General features: G+C 45.1%; 1 protein-coding gene across 1 annotated transcript; it reads right to left on the bottom strand.

Moving 5' to 3' along the window:
- Window positions 1-63: 63 nt before the first annotated feature.
- Window positions 64-8,705, bottom strand: LOC310784192 (uncharacterized protein). The gene is made up of 7 exons (XM_083645203.1): window positions 8,088-8,705; window positions 6,794-6,926; window positions 4,966-5,100; window positions 2,347-3,284; window positions 1,390-1,519; window positions 614-733; window positions 64-453 (listed from the first exon to the last, which is right to left on the bottom strand). The coding sequence occupies exons 1-7, from the start codon at window positions 8,593-8,595 to the stop codon at window positions 294-296; spliced, it is 2,124 nt and encodes a 707-aa protein (XP_083501329.1). The 5' UTR covers window positions 8,596-8,705; the 3' UTR covers window positions 64-293.
- Between the last annotated feature and the right edge of the window lie 8,364 nt (window positions 8,706-17,069).

Genomic DNA, 17,069 nt, shown 5'->3' on the forward strand with positions numbered 1-17,069 from the left:
TGTAATTCCAAATCAATACATTAACTCAAGCAGAATTGAAAAATAAATGGCTTTATTGCAGGTTTTATTACAGGTCTGTATAAATATATTAATTATGTGCCAGGGCGTACTCACAAAAAATATATCAATCAAAAGAGGGGGTTTGGTTGTATTTAGTCCTCAGTAATTTTCTAAACCTATTTTCCATCATCACAGAGATACAGAAAAGGTTGCATTAAAATGTAAGTTTGGTTCTTAATGTAGGCTACATTACAGCTCAGTCTATAATCAATAATGGGAGCAGTGCAATAAAATTAGCCTCTCTTCCCAGGCTCAACAATCCTCAGGCATCGCTTATATAGACGAACAGGAACCCCTCTTTTTCTTGATTTCTGTACTCCAGCAGTGTCTTTTCCCTCTATCTTCTTAAGTGCCTGAAGTAGGTCAGAGGCTTTAGAGAAGCCAGCAGCACAGCTAGAAAAGAATTGCGCAAAAATATCAATGAAGGGATCGGGGGCCCCAACATCATAATCTGTCACACAGGAAAAATGAGAAACACATTAGACAGCCAAACTGGGACAGCTGCCATCAAACATCAGAGATTAATGTAAATGAGAGTATCAGAGTGTAAAACCTTTTTCTGTTATGGCATTTTTTCTCCTTTGCTAGTTTAAAGCAGTAGTGAGAGACAAAATCCACCAGGAGATAGTGGAGAAAGGTGGGAATCTTGGAATATCCAATCTGATCAGCCAACCTGGAAAGTTGACAAGCACATAAGCAGGGGTTATTTATAACATTGTGGAGAGAAACAGACGAATGAAAAGATTCAGTGTATGTGTGAGACATAGAGAAGCCATTTACACCTGGCATTAACATGCGTTTTCTGTCATCAGATTGCAATCAGATTGTGCTTGACCACTTAGTACAGGTGTAAACGCCCCCAAGACACATTGAAGACGGATTGCAATCTGATCGGGCAAACCTCCTCCGGAGGTGTTCAGGGACGCATTGTGTACACATTGAACACAAGTGTAAATGCAATGTGTCCTCTCAATCTGGATACAGGAACTGTATGTGGATTGAGAGGACACCCATTTTGGGTGATCAGATTGCACTCTGATTGCAATTAAAGCAGGCTAATGTGGTCAAGCACTATCTGATTGCAATCTGATGACAGAAAACGCATGTTAATGCCAGGTGTAAATGGCCTCAGAGAGAGAGAGACAGAGCGAGAGCATAAAGCAATCATCACCAAGAGAGCTATTCATTGCTGCTGCCAGAGCAGGCGGGCCTATCTTGACCTTTCTCACACCACATTACGTAGCACTGATAGGCTCATGCCTGTGCGTACATTCAGCACACATGTACGTGCAGCACACATATAAACCGAGTGTTGAGCTATTAAGTTACCGGCTGGTGCAACCACAATGGTAGACGGTCTTTGAGTCCATGTTCTGCAGCTGGTACTTCTTCTCCAAAGGAGGGATTTTGTATTTACATTCATCCAAAAGCTTGAGGCTTCCACACAGGAGCCGATTGTCTGCAGCACAAAACATAAAAAATAAACACAGATGATCTCACGTTACCGAGGTACACACACTTCTTTATATAGACATACAACTCCATCACTTTCTTTACAATTTCCATTTCAAGTTGTTATTCAAAACAAAAGCAAACATTTTATTTATTGGACTCAACACAGGCAGCTCTTTAGAGGACTATAATCAGTGTTGATTTATTTTGAAAATAAAAAATTACCTGCCAAGTACAATATGCCAAATGTATGTACAATTGCCACCCTACCTGTTTTCAATGCTGATTTCAGATAGAATAAGGTAAAGTGTTCATTAAAAACTCACTCGCGGAATGAGTTTGTAATCCATTCATGCAAGAGAGCATTTTGAGGCATTTAAATGTTATTGTGTTATAATGTGTGTAATGTTAAAAGTTACCGGCCAATATTCAGATTAAAAATTTTCTAGGCTACTGACTGAGGCCATCAGTGCTTCTTGCATTACATGGTGTGTGTCCCTCAATGCCTGTTGACTCGTAACCCTAGGTGCCTCCATATTTGCTTGTAGAACATGTGGCATTGTAAACAATAACATGTATTCCGTCATCCACCCCTTCCAAGGAGTCATACTATTGGCCAGGCCAAGGGAAAGTTGGGGTTACGGTGCGGGTCATTGTTACAGTGCAGTACTGCAGGTGCTGTCCTGTCATATTATGTAATGCCATGGTTTGGTTCAGGCTTGTTACAGCATAGACTAGTTGCCTCAGGTGTTGGTAGGCTACTACCTGCTATCATGGTTCAGCTGGCTTGTTTTATCCCGTAGTGCACAGGCATTTCTCTGCCTTGAGACTCACCATCCTGATGGAAGGGGGCTGCTGTTTGCGTTGGGAGTCCTGTCTCTCCTTTGACTGTGATGGGTGTTGTAGAAGGAGTTGTATTCCACACTCTTGTTGTAGTCTTCCCTTTGGGTGGTGCTGCTGTCTGACTGGGCCGTTGACTCGGAGCTGCTGTCCCTTGGCTTGGCAATACAGCTGTAGATGTTGAGGGGATAATAGTTGCTGTCTGAGATGTTTTTTGTTCCAGACAGGCTTTACGATGAGGCTTAAAGTTAACACCCCTCACAGGCATCCTGGGGCCACAACGGCGACCTTTCTTGTGAGCTTGTTTCTGCGTTTTGGTGGTTGCCGGTGTAATGGTTGTTGGTAGATGAAGCACAGCTCTCTGTGTTACAGTTGGGGTGCTCTGTGTTGTGGGTATAGTTTTGGGATATGGCCTTGTGGTCACCTGTGATAGAAGCTGGCTTCTGTGTGTGGGGGAAGCTGTCAGCTGCTTTCTGATGCCCTTCTTTTCCCCCTGTTTCTTCTTATTCAATATGGACGTGTCGGTTTCAGAAGCATTTGAGCGTGCTGTTTTCAGTTGTGATGTTATTGATGTCATCTTCTGTATCGGGGCTGCAGTTGTCAGTGTTGAAGGACTGGTGCTGTGTGCCATCGATACCGGGGGCATTTGGGTGGATACGGTTGTAGACGTTTTCCTGCTTCTCTTGCATCCTTTCCCCTTCTTTTTGCGGTGGAAAGTATCTCCTCTGGGTGGATCTCTGGAGGTGCATCTGTCATCACCTTTGGGCAACTTCCTGTTTGCATTGGCCGGCGGTCTTTCCGTTACACGGTGCCCTTCAGTACTTGTTGACTCGTTGCTAGCCCCGGTGTCGCTATATTTGCTTGTAATGCGGGTGGTGTAAGAGAAGGGGTTTTGGAAGATGGCATATGGGGCCTTTTTGGCTACTTTGCACCTACAGAGAGAGTAAACATGAAAGTTTAGAAACCAACCACGCCAAGAGAAAACCTTGCAAGTGTTGACCATGTTCCTTGGATATTTATCTAATTCAAAAAAGGTAAACCTGTTATTGTTATTTTAGGCCACAGGTTCTGTAATTTCTGGGCTGTAATTAGCATTTTCCTTGCAAGATAATTATAGTAGCACACTGCAAATTCACGAAGCAGAAAAAAGAGAGAGGGGGGAAAAGAACATTAATTATAGTTCACAGCCAGAATGTAGACGGCACCCGGGAGCAGTATGGGTTAGCGCCCCAGCCTGTGTCTTCCGTGCGGAAGAAGCCCAACAAATCCACGAGAGGCCTTTTAGGAGGGCCATTCAAGCCGCATGTGGAGCCTGCAGTACCACCACGGCCCAAGAAACATCGTACCAGAATGAAATGTTTGGAGCGGGGGAGTCTGGTGCAACGCACAGGTCCTGGACCTGGTGAGATGAGGAGCCCGGACAGGGGGCAACCCACAGAGGGGGACACCTCGGCATTCTGAAATGTCGGCACTCCGAAATACTGGCATTGAGATCTGTCTCGCCATTGCGAAAGAACCCCCATAGAAGTCAATGATCGGAATGCCGACACTTCGGAATGGCGAGCTGACCCCCCCCACAGAGCCCAGTCCCTCCACGGGCCAAGAGCCTCCCGGTCCTGGCAGAGTAGTTCCAGATCAGCAGATTGAGTGGCCCTGTCTTTCCCTAAGAGGGCCGACCGTGGGTAGCTACTGGGACGTAAGTCGGGGCTTGATCAACCCCGGCTGGGTCACCTGGGCAAGAGTGTATGATGTTGCGAGACCCGAAACATCCTATGACCCCAGGGTACATCACTGATGATACGTCCCAGTTGCATCCATGTGATGTTCTCTATAGTTCACTAGAAAAAGGTATTTCCACACATTCTCTGAATGTCAGATCTTGTTTGAAATCTCTTTACTTCTAATTTGAGTTTGTCAACATAATACCAGGGCTGCTGGAAACAAAGTAACCATTAATCTCTTCTTGTTTGTAAGGAAGATTGTTTTTTTATGTGGTAGACAAAGTTGTGGAAACGGAGTGGGGGTGTGGCACTATGCCTGTGGGTGTTATGTGGGGTTTGGCAGAGTGTCAGGCATGTCATTACAAGACAAGCTGCTCAGCTGAACTTTAGTTGCTGCTCTAATTTTCCATACTACTGTATCTGTATCTGTATGTCACGAACAACACAGAGGCCATTTACACCTGGCACTAACATGCGTTTTCTGTCACCAGATTGTAATCGGATAGTGCTTGACCACATAAACCTGATTACATTTACATCGGGTATTAATATGCCTCCACTGCCCACATTGAGATCTGATTGTGATCGCATCTGGCAACCTCCATAGTGTAGAGCAGCAGACAAACAGCGGTGACTGCTGTTGTATGTGGATTGATACGTTTGGCCGATCAGATCGCAATCCGTCCTCAATGTGTCTTGGGGGCGTTTACACCTGTAACTTTCAAGTGGTCAAGCACTATCCGATTGCAATCTGATCACAGAAAACACATGTCAGTGCCAGGTGTAAATGGCCTCAGAGTGTCCTGTTTAACTGAGCAGCTCTTGTGTCCCACTTACACTAACAATATGCAGCAAAGCTCTGAGCATGAATAGCAATATGTATGTCCCTTACATTCCCCACCAGTACATCTGAATGCATCGCCTCTGCTGTGTGATCTCAAAGCACGGCACCTTCAGGATGTTAAAGAAGCTGTAGCCCACCATATTGGATATGGTGTCATTCACACCAAGAAGGCACTGTTGAAACCTGGTGATGGGCACAGAGACAAAGCCATTAAGAGCTTAACTGCATGCAATGTAAGGCAATTTCAATATTAATAGGAATATAGTCATAAACAATAGTAGAAAGTCAGACTAGCCCAACTTGAACACTTATGGAGGGTTTCATGCACACTTTCTAAGGCAGTGGTTCTCAAATGGGGGTCCGGGGACCCCCAGGGGTCCTTGAGGGGGTTCCAGGGGGTCCCCAGCCAAAAGGGGGGTAATTTATTTGAGCTATAATTCCATTCATAAGTAACACAATGACTATTTTGGTCATGGCTTTTATACACTTTCTGTAATAAAACATCTAAAATCATCAATCTTATGGGACAAAATCCTATGAAATGGGGGTCCGTGGACTAATCTTTGTCATTTAGGGGTCCTTCATGTGAAAAGATTTGAGAACCACTGTTCTAAGGTAATCCAAACAGCTCGTGATGATAGACAGGTTAGGGGTAATCCTCAAAATGTCTGTTACTTGTGGATGAAAAAGAGGAATTAGAGGTGAAATGTTTTACACATGCACCCGTCTGCGTTCTGTGCCAAGTAAGACTGAAGCTGGCATCCCTCACTCTCTGCAGGTTTCAATAGGCTAATGGATACTGAAAGAGGCACAACATGCTCTCTCACAGCAATGCAATAATGACAAGTGTTCACTCTTAACATGATACGTTTATCTTGAGGGCTGAATGCAGACCCATGTTGAAAAGTCAGTGAGGTCTTTTTCTACGTGCAAATGTATGAACTAAAAGATTTAGTACATGTTTGAGTCAATAACTGTTGTAGAATTAAATTGACAGCCAAAAGGTAAACAGTGAACCATTTGAAGAAAACCACTTGTGATCAAAAAGATGGAGCCAGGATTCAGAAGTCGTCTGATATGATGTATGTAGATGCACTCTTGGCCAAGAGATGCACTCTTGCATATTCACGAATGGATACACAGGCTTACATGCCATGAACAGAAAGTCAAAGATACTTGTAGGACACACATCAGATTACATCTGTCTTGACGCACATTTGAAGGCTACTGTCTAGACTCAACCTATCTGTTATCCTGGCCCTGTAGACGGCATAGTGTCAGGATGACATGGGCACAGTGTGAGATAGAGAGGAACTGCAAATGTAAGGTACAGGTTATCCAAATATGATGTCTGTGTGTGTATGTGCACAGGTTATCTGAATATGACGTCTATGAAAATGTATATGAATATATTAATAACTAGTGAATGTCCAAATAAAGGCTAATGTGATTAAAAATTTTCCCTATCAATAACTATATTTGTAGTAATCAACTGCAATCAGTCAGTCAATTGTACTGTATTTATTATAGATCAAAGGCATAATTACATGCCCTCAGGTGATCCTAGTTAAATCTGTTTCCACTGGCATAGTGACAAAATGATCTAATTCAAATATTCCACCGATGACAACACTCGTAGTACGGAAATTTGCAATGTATGTTGTTTATCACCACCCTCGAGGAATTCAAACAGCAAAACCAGCCTTCAGACAGGTATACCCTGACTGGACTGTATGCCCACGCTTGTGAGAGAAGATGGGGGGGAAGCATGGCTGGGGACATGAGTTACTGTTTTCCCTGCAGGGAGGAGAGTCTGCGACATCCTGAGAATGTATTGGATGGATACCTGAGGTCTGCATTGCATGCTTAGACTCACCTTTGGTCACAGTCACAGTGTGAGACAGTGAAGAAGTTGGGGTTGAAGACTCCATAATCCACTGTGAAGGCAGGGATGATATGCACACAGTGGTCGTGCTCCCGGCAGCAGCGATCTGCACTCTCAAACATCCCTGTTCAGCAGAACAAGAAGTGCATTTGTGGTGGTTGAGTAAATCTCCACATCATTCAAACATTGAATGACACTTTGCAAGCAATCAAGCAGAGATTACTTTAATAGTCCAGATAAACAGCCAAACTGATTTAAAATCTACAAGTTGCTGACCTGACATCAAAGGAATATGGGGGAATCAAACATGTATGGGTTGTAAGAATTTAATTCATACCAAGTACATTATTCTCGTAGGCCTATAGTATGTGTTATGTTCTGGAGGTATTTTGTAGCCTGGGTAAACCCAGCCCCCAGTGACCTGCTCTCAGACCTGTTCGTAGTGACTGGGAACTCTGAGAGCAGGTCACGTGGGGGCTGGGTTTACCCAGGCTAGGTATTTTGTGCCATATAGCCTAATCTCATCCTCCTGTTCATGGTGGCTAGGATTCAATGCCCCTTTGCATTGTCTGTTACAGCATAGTAACAACATCATTTATAAAAAGTGAGTAAATATTCAGTTAACACACTTACAATTTATGTAAGTTTTTATATAAGTGTGAATTTAACCAGCATCAGCTAATGTTTTACAAATGAGTTATAAGATATTTTTTTATTCCTTGCTTATAATTTCAGATATAAATGTTGAACTATAGCATGTAATGATGGATTAACCTACTACTAATCAGATTCTAACATCTATAGGCCTAATATAATAAGTAATGCATGTTTAATTAATTAACTACAGTAACTGCTTGTAAATGGCTGAAAGTTATTATAAAGTGTAACAGCCTACCTACTCTTATTGACTTCTGTGGAACTCTATAATGTGTTTATGACCTTTACGGCTCCATGATGTAGCAGCCCCTTTAAGCCTAATTCTAAAATAGGAGTAGGCTACCTATAACCTACTTTATATGGATTTATAGCATGCCTGCAGAATTCAAATTTGTAATAATTTTGTGTGTGTGTGTGTGTGTGTGTGTGTGTGTGTGTATATATAGCCTATATATATATATATATATATATATATATATATATATATATACACACACACACACACACACACACACACACACACACACACACACACACACACACACACACACACACACACACACACACACACACACACACACACACAAAATATATATATATTCAGTTCACCTCGGTCCTCACTCCTCACCTAACTGTTGGTACCCGGTGGCTCTGCTTCCAGTGCCGCACCACAGCGTCCCTGGGAAGTTCCAGGCGCGTTTCCTCCGGACTTTCCCCTCACCTCCATCCCTCTTGGTGCGCTTGGTGAACTGCTGCGCAGCGGTGGAGTCCGGTACGCAGGCGGCACCTGGAGCCAGCAGCATACTGATATTGAAGCGCTGGCTGATTTCCTGACCCTCAGTGCCGCCGCCGCCGTCGCTGCCGCTGCAGAGAGAGCGGTAGCTTTCCGTGACGAGCGGCTCGGTATTTACTTGGCATCTTACAAGTCGCATATCTTTGGACCACATGGTCAAGTACAAGGAGCGCGGGCCGGCTGTGCTCTCCTCCCGCAGAAACATGAGGCGCGTCTGTCCCTCCCCGGCAGGACCAGCTCTGTGACAGAAGTGACCACCTGACACAATCACATCTTGTGTATTTGACGAGATGAGCGGTGATGATAAGGCAAGAAGAACATACAGCAGATATCGACTTTGCATCTCAAAGCAAAACGGGCGAATAATCCTGTTGTCAAATGATTGTCAGAAAAATGCCGTAAAATCTCCACATTAATTGCAGCATAAATGTAGCCTATTGGTCGACGCGTATACACCACTGCCACTGGCGTTTCACTCTGTCAGGGCATGCATGCCACGCAGCGATGCCCGGTTAACCCGCATATATGATGATGCTTTCTCATAGGCCTGCATGTTGAAGAGGCTCCTCAGAAATATGACACTCTCTTCACCTGGCCTTGTGTGTGTGTGTGTGTGTGTGTGTGTGTGTGTGTGTGTGTGTGTGTGTGTGTGTGTGTGTGTGTGTGTGTGTGTGTGTGTGTGTGTGTGTGTGTGTGTGTGTGTGTGTGTGTGTGTGTGTGTGTGTGTGTGTGTGTGTGTGTGTGTGTGTGTGTGTGTGTGTGTGTCCTCACTCAGGCAGTGTTTATACTTGCATGAGTTGCATTTTGTCATGGAATTTGAAGGAGGCAGTTACCAATCTGTACAAACTCATCAGTTCTTCTTGTGTTTATTTAGCCACTCAGAAAATCAACAAAATTCTTGTTTCATGTAGGCCTAAACAATCCCAAAAATGTACAAGGCTTAAGCACCTAATATATTTTTTTTACAATAAGAGAAACATCGAATAGCCTATTGAAAAATGTGGTAGCCTATTTATTGGGGGCTGGCTCCTTCTCAACATGTTTTGCATAATAGGCCTATAACCACTAGATTGAATGCAGAAACATGTCTCCACTTGACCAGGGAAAATCAGTCTCACATGAAATGTTTTGGGAGACAAATAACAAAGGTAGCTGATATTACTTTATTTACTTGGAGAATCAGGGGAAACAGGTTTAGGACACAATGTGAACTATGGCATAGCCTATGGTCCTAAACCTTAATCTAATGGACAGCAGTGACAGATTTCCTTCTGGTAATTTGATACAGTTTCTGAACTGTGTGAGCCTTTTCCAACCAGCACGTTGTCCTCTGAGTTGCTGCAGTGTCCAATATTGTATCCAGTATAACTCTAGGTTGTAGGATGTCATTACTATTCTATTATGCTATTTTAATAGCCTACTGCTGAGCAGCAGTGTCATGCTAATCAAATATAGCTGCTGCCGCTTTTTCATTTCTGTTGGAGAACATTTTCCTATTACATGTGTCCATTATAGTTAGGATCTAATAGTATACAGTCAACAATCTGTAGGTACATCTCAATCAGACTCAAACACTATAGTTCAGTATTTCCCCCCTTAATGCTTTCAGTTATTCATTTAAACACATACACACATTATGTTTTTATTATAAAAGCACATAAATCTGTTAAATCCTCTAACATGGCACATCACAAACATAATGCACAGGTTTGTCACTTTTCATTCATTTTTATTGATCTGTGTGTAAACTCTTTGCAAAATCTTTACATGTAAAGTTATTTGCAAACATACATTTTTCCAGTGCATGCACTATCTATTTAAAAATACAGAGATAAAACCAGGAAACATTCCACTGAACTGACAGACTCAAGTAGCCTAGAAGACCTAGATGTTTAACTCAGTTTGCCTGCTGACAAACAAAAACATAAATGAGTGAACATTATATGTGTTGACCATCACACAATGATCCACTGTGACTGAAGTAGCATTACTTGTGTATGATGCTACTGTGCGTTGTGAATCACTGCCACAGGGGGGCAGAGTGGCTGATCAGAGAGAAGACACTGGAGAGAAGTTGATGTTTATCTACAGAATGTCTCACTCGAAGAATGAGATTAATCTCAATGTATGCTACTTCTAGAGTTGGATAAGTTCTTTTTGTTGATGTGCTCAGTTTGTAGCATATTACCAATCAGTCCTGTGGATGCTATCAGACCAGTTCATTCAGATAACACCAATTTCAATTAAGCTGTCTCAACCATATCAATAAGCATCCTGATAGTCATGCAGCATTGATGCAATTGTGTTTCCTTCTGTATATAAAGTATTAATAGGAATGCTATTGGGAACTGTAAACATTAATTGAATTACAATAGCATTAATTTCTTAAAAAGTATCTGTATATATCTTGAAGCACAATACATTTCATGCATAGGCTTTTTCGTTTCCGTCTTTTCTTTCTCTTTTTTGACATTGGAGTAACTTGCAAACAGCTGTATAAATTGAGGTCATTCCATTGTGTAAGGTGTGATTTCCTTGGGTTGCTGTGATTAGTGAACAGCCACACACTACTAAGGCCTCAATGGTTGGCAGGATGGAAAGGGCGCCGCCCTGTGGAACGGCCGTGTAACGGGGTAAAAGTGGGCCATGACTGCTCCAGGCACACAAGAGTCACAACGATCACAGTGCATGCAGGTAAAGCTGCACATACTTATGACATAACCTGTTCTCTTACTATTAAGCGGAGCAGACTGATTGAAAGAGTACGAAACCGGACCGTGACGTGTGCATTCAGTAGAAAAACTGCAGTAGAAAACCTCTGAGCTGTCAGAGCGAAACCACGTGCTTCAGAAGAGCAAAGCTGGCAGAAAGAATCCCTTCTTCCTGCCAGCTCCCACCGCAACGAATACATGAAAACTGAAAAACAAACATTTCTATGACATAACCTGAGCAGACTGATTAAAAGAGTAAGAAACCTGACCGTGACATGTACATTCATTATAAAAACTTCAGTAGAAAACCTCTGAGCTGTCAGGGCGAGCCACATGCTTCAGTAGAACAAAGCTGGCAGAATACTAAAACTATAAAACTATACAATTTCTGTTCACTGTTCAGTTCATCAAATCACATGGTTAACATTTCCCACAAACTCAAAAGTCACAGCTTGAATAATCAGATATAAAAATTCATAATATTCAACTAGGTGTGCTATAATTTTAAGACACAGCAACTGGTGAAAGATTCATCTAGCGCATGGTCCATTGATTAATGAATCATGTATAGACCAGATTTTTGTCATTTATATCCTAACCTGAGCAATGTATCAATATGTAAACATTTCTTGATGACAATATACGATGTCCATGACATCGGGCACAGTTGAAATATTTGAAGGCGTACATGGGCTTAAGAAGTTCCATGAAAAAAGTAATCCTTTTTGGCTTAATTCATATGGGATAAAATGTCGGCGAAACATCTCTGAACACTTGTGATATGGATGACCTGGACAGGTGTGGCTAACTCTTTGACATGCAAGAAATGAGCGTGCAAGTTGTAAAATGTAAATGGAAAAGCTTTCATCATCTGGAATATAAGGTTGAATAACTGTTGTTATTGTTGTAATTCCTGTCGTCCAATCTCATACAGGCAACACCCCTGGTTCAAGGGGGCCAGATTGTTCCAGAAGTCTGGCTTGGGCTCCTCAACAACAGCCAGGTAGCAGTCTCTGGTGTCAAGACAGAGGTCCAAGATGCTCCACTTGTTCACTTCCACAGTAACAATTGGCTTGTAGTTCTTGGCGTCATAGGTGCTGAAGCACCCGAAGGAACTCTGCAATTTCAGGCCCTTGTGATCGAATTTCGGATCCCCCCGTATCGCTCCATACATGATGGTGGCATTGCTGTTAAAGACAACTCTGCTATGCTCCAGGGCGGGGACACTGTGCAGAAGGTGAAAGGTCCTCAGGTCCCAGATGTCAGTATTGATGATGACCTCCAGGCCATTGGGATGGAAAACCTGGCCAAGGCCCAAGTTGAACGTATCAAACTTGTGGATGGCCCGTGACTCCCGCACGTCCCACATCACCCCATCATTCAACACCAGCTCATCGGTGGGGTTGAAGGTGGCGCAGTTCTTCAGGTATTTGAAATCCCAGAAGGAGGTGAACCTGCTGGCGAGGGCGGGGTCGTGCAGCGTCAGAATCTTTTGACTCGTTTGGATGTCGTAGATGTGGGCAACTTGGTCACTGGTGCCGATGACTCTGTCCTGAGAGAGTTTGCTGAACTCAACATAGTCATCTTCTGCAAACAAAGTTTTCATGCTGAAGGCATCATCGATATCCCACAGAACAGAAGTAGACCACGGGTCCTTCCGATAAGCTGAGGTCAGCAACAATTTGCCATCCAGAGAGGGTTCGAGGTGTGTGACTGGTGTATCATGGCAGCTGTAGTTGGCCTCCTCCTTGCCGGAGAAGGTGTTGTAGACTCTGATGAGTCCGGAAAGGGTTCCCAACATCAGGTAAAGCCCCTGGGCTGAGAAGGCACAACAGTTGAAACCACTGCCCTCGGATCCATCATACTCTATGACACGGGACGTTGTCCCGTATGACACGGGACAAAACTTATTAAATATCAGATGCCTATCAAGACACCCTCTGTCCACGCGTCCGTATTTTGGATAGAGTGCCCTACTCCCCAGGCGGACGGCAAAGTTAGGCGACGCCTGCCATCTCTGCTTGGGCTCGGGGCAGTGGCGGGGAGGCAGGTGGTGCTCCACAGATTTCTTCATGACTGGAGTGTGAAGTCACATCTGCAGAGATGGGAAAAGTACACACATTATTCACTTAATTTAAGTAGTACAGTTACTTGTGTAAAAAGAAGAATCTGGTAAAAGTAGAAGTACTGATTCAACTTGTTTACTCAAGTAAAAGTTTAAAAAAAATACAGGCTTGTGTACTCAAAATTATAAAAGTACTTCTACCAGTTGTTTCTGTGCAAAGGTGAATTAACCTCATGTCATAATATAATTTGAAGACTATTAAACTTAAAAGATCCCCTCCAAATAATTTGTGTGATATGGTTTTTCCACAAAAATATTTCTTCACAGGTTCCCCAAAACTTTGCAAGCAATAAACGCAAAACAAATGTACATTGGGTATAACAATGCTACTATAATACTAGGCATCTCGTGTGCTATGCACGCTCGATTCTGCCCTGCAGCTCGACTGCTATGCAGCCTCGCCTGCAGCTCAGTTGCTGTGCGTCCTCGCCTGCAGCTCAGCTGCTGTGCCAAACACAGTCTCACAGAAAATTGTATAATACCAACGTTTTGGACCAACTGTGCGGCCTCGCCCGCAGCTCAGCTGCTGCATGGCCTTGCCTGCTCTATTGGCACACGCGTGGGTGTGTGTTGCTCACAAAATCTTATTGCCCATAAGTTTACATGCGCACGGGTGTGTGTGTGTGTGTGTGTGTGTAACCCTCTTAAGTTTACATCAAAGTGCCTATGACATCATCAGTGATGTCATAAGATGAATCAGCTCTTATGACATCAATGATGACATCATCAGTGGTCTTATGACATCACTATGACACCATCAGTCGGACAAAAATTGAAACTTTGCTCCAGCATCTAATTTCATCCACATCACAAGATTTTGTCCCTTGCAAATACAAAGAAAAACCCATCTTGCCAGCATCCTCCCTCCCCGGGATGCATATCTGCTGTCACATCCTTGCAAGATGATGATCATAAACCTTCCACCTCCATGCTAAATCACATGCACCTGCACCTCCAAGAAAATGAGATTGACGAAGGGGAATACAATTGCGGGTAACCTGACCGCCCCCATCTGGCAGTCAGGTTATACAGCGGGAGGAACTCCACTCAAATCCCTCAGTGGGCAGCAAATCACTCCCTTACAGGAGCAGAGTTGTGAAAGCTGTGTGAATGCTTATTAAGCATTAACTAAGCATTAATTTATTGACCCTTGTAAATTGTTACCTCAGTTTCTAATACTGCAGCACACCCACATTGTGTTAGGATGACGTCATCATTCCTACTTTGACGTCGTCATTCCGACTATGATGTCATCGATCACTGATGATGTCATGGTTCATAAGTGTCTTTCATGCCTTTCGCTAGTGATGTCATAGCACAGGTGATGTCATGTCTCTGATGATGTCACAAACGGTATGATGTCATAGCACAGGTGGTGTCATGCTCGGATCTATAAAGGCCTGTTCCGGCAGGCTCTGGCCAGTGATTCATAATCTAAACTAGGAGCATACCAATCTCAAGGAACGTCTGCAACCTGCAATTCCTGCAACCAGCAACTTCTGCCATCTCTCTGCAACCGTTCCCAAAACCTCGAACAGTGCAGCCCCAGCTTTCAAGCTACCAAGTTCCACAACACCCCAGCTTCTCCAGACCTACCAAGTTTCCCGTGGTCATCAACTACCCGCGATTAGATCCACGCTTCTCACTCCGATCCTGACAGTATGAATCACTCAAAAGTGGATTTAGCGGGCAAATTTAGCCGTTTAGCGATCAAGCGTCAGACGCCAGTTCCCCCGCCGCCCGCTCCAGGTGGCCTACCAGGCGACTCAACGAAGGGTATCGTCATCGAGGAGATCTTACAAGCCGTGGTTACCATGATGTCAGACCTGCTTGACACCCAGAAAGTTCAGGCTTCCAAGGCCGAGGATCAGTACGCCCTCCTGGTAAAACGGCTAGATCGTCTCGACGGACTGAACCCCCCTGAGGGTGTCACCCCGCAGCCTCTGCAAGACCTCGCACTTGAGTCAAGACGCCTGATTGCCCACCAGGAAAAAGCAATCCAGGCTCTGGCTTCCGCAGCCGCTGATCGGCACGCCCTCTTGATTGGCCGGCTAGATCGTCTCGAAGCCCCAGCTTCCGAGCGCACCGCCGTTCCGGAGGTTTCCAGACCTGCTACTCCCCCGTCTACAGCGGCCGTTGCTTTTAGCTCTGCCTCTCGGCCGCCCCCAGCTGCTAAGGGCATATTCTGGGGGGGAGTTCACGTCATCCCAGAGCAGGGGCAGTCACATTCGAGTCCCAGCAGCCATCTGTACCGTGATCTGACCGGCAGGGTTCGCATCACACCAGAGGAGAGGCAGCGCCGTTTGGACACCCGGAGCTGCCTGTACTGTGGCCGAGCCGGGCATTACCTCTCCTCCTGCTCCCGGCGTCCAGTAAGTGGTCCCACCGCTCGCCGGCCCGTGGTACTCTCAGTGGATCAAGACTCTACGTGTCCAGCCGAAAGATCTGTACGGTTGGGTAGCGCTCCCTGCAGGACCCAGGAGTGGCAGTGTGTCTCCAAGAGGGTTAACGAGTTGGAGAGGACTGTCGACCGTCTCATTGGGAAGTTCAATCGCTGCCTGCAGATCGGCTCCGTCCCCCCGCAGGGGGCCTCCGAGTCTGCTGGCCCTGAGGCACAACCTGAGGCACAACCTGTGGACCTGCCCCTCGCCGAGTCTGAACCTGTACCTGAGGCACAACCTGTGGACCTTCCCCTCGCCGAGTCTGAACCCGTACCCCAGCAGCAGCCAATTCCTGTCCTTGACCAACACGTAGGTTCCAGCTTCATGCTGGGAGGCTCCCGTAGTGTTGTCAGCCCTCGGTCAAGAGCAAGAAGAAATAAGAGGCGTTTAAAGGAGGAGACGGTGGGTGACCTCCCCAAACTACAGGTCGGGAGGGCAGGCCTCGCTGTGTCAGATCCCCCTGCGGCTCTGCCTTCGGAGACGGCGGCATTTGACCCTTTTGATGGTCCCCAGCCTCCCATGTTTGGATCGTGCCCCGGGGGATGGCCGGTCCCAGAGGATCCACCGGACCCGGTGGAAGTTCTATCCACGTATCGGTCCATCTATGGCTTCGATATCCTGTATTAGGGAGGAGCACCTCCACTGTCCTGCACCCCCTTTGGGGTCTGACCACCTGCATCTAACCACCTGCTGAAGAGCACCTCACTCTCTTACACCCCCTTTGGGGCCTAACCACCTGCGTCTAACCACCTGCGGAAGAGCACCTCCACCAGAACCTACGGATTTTTTGTCTCCCAGATGCCATCCTTGATGGCCTCATTGGACGCCAGGTGACGTCCGTTGAGGGGAGGGTACTGTTAGGATGACGTCATCATTCCTACTTTGACGTCGTCATTCCGACTATGATGTCATCGATCACTGATGATGTCATGGTTCATAAGTGTCTTTCATGCCTTTCGCTAGTGATGTCATAGCACAGGTGATGTCATGTCTCTGATGATGTCACAAACGGTATGATGTCATAGCACAGGTGGTGTCATGCTCGGATCTATAAAGGCCTGTTCCGGCAGGCTCTGGCCAGTGATTCATAATCTAAACTAGGAGCATACCAATCTCAAGGAACGTCTGCAACCTGCAATTCCTGCAACCAGCAACTTCTGCCATCTCTCTGCAACCGTTCCCAAAACCTCGAACAGTGCAGCCCCAGCTTTCAAGCTACCAAGTTCCACAACACCCCAGCTTCTCCAGACCTACCAAGTTTCCCGTGGTCATCAACTACCCGCGATTAGATCCACGCTTCTCACTCCGATCCTGACACATTGTACATCTCTTGTGTCTATGTTTGTGTAGTTTTCTGACTTTGGTTAAATTAAATGCCCTTGATACAAAATGTGCAGGCTGTCGTTTGACCTCCAGCTCCATCACTCATGCAAATATACAAATACAAAGAAGCTCAGAAAAACACGCTACATACTAGGGGAAAGGTACACATTTTATTCTGGAAGTAGGTAGCTTATTACACTGCAATAGTGAAAGACAA

This window comes from Poromitra crassiceps (genome assembly GCF_964638095.1).
Source record: "Poromitra crassiceps genome assembly, chromosome: 10".
Classification (NCBI taxonomy): Eukaryota; Metazoa; Chordata; class Actinopteri; order Beryciformes; family Melamphaidae; genus Poromitra; species Poromitra crassiceps.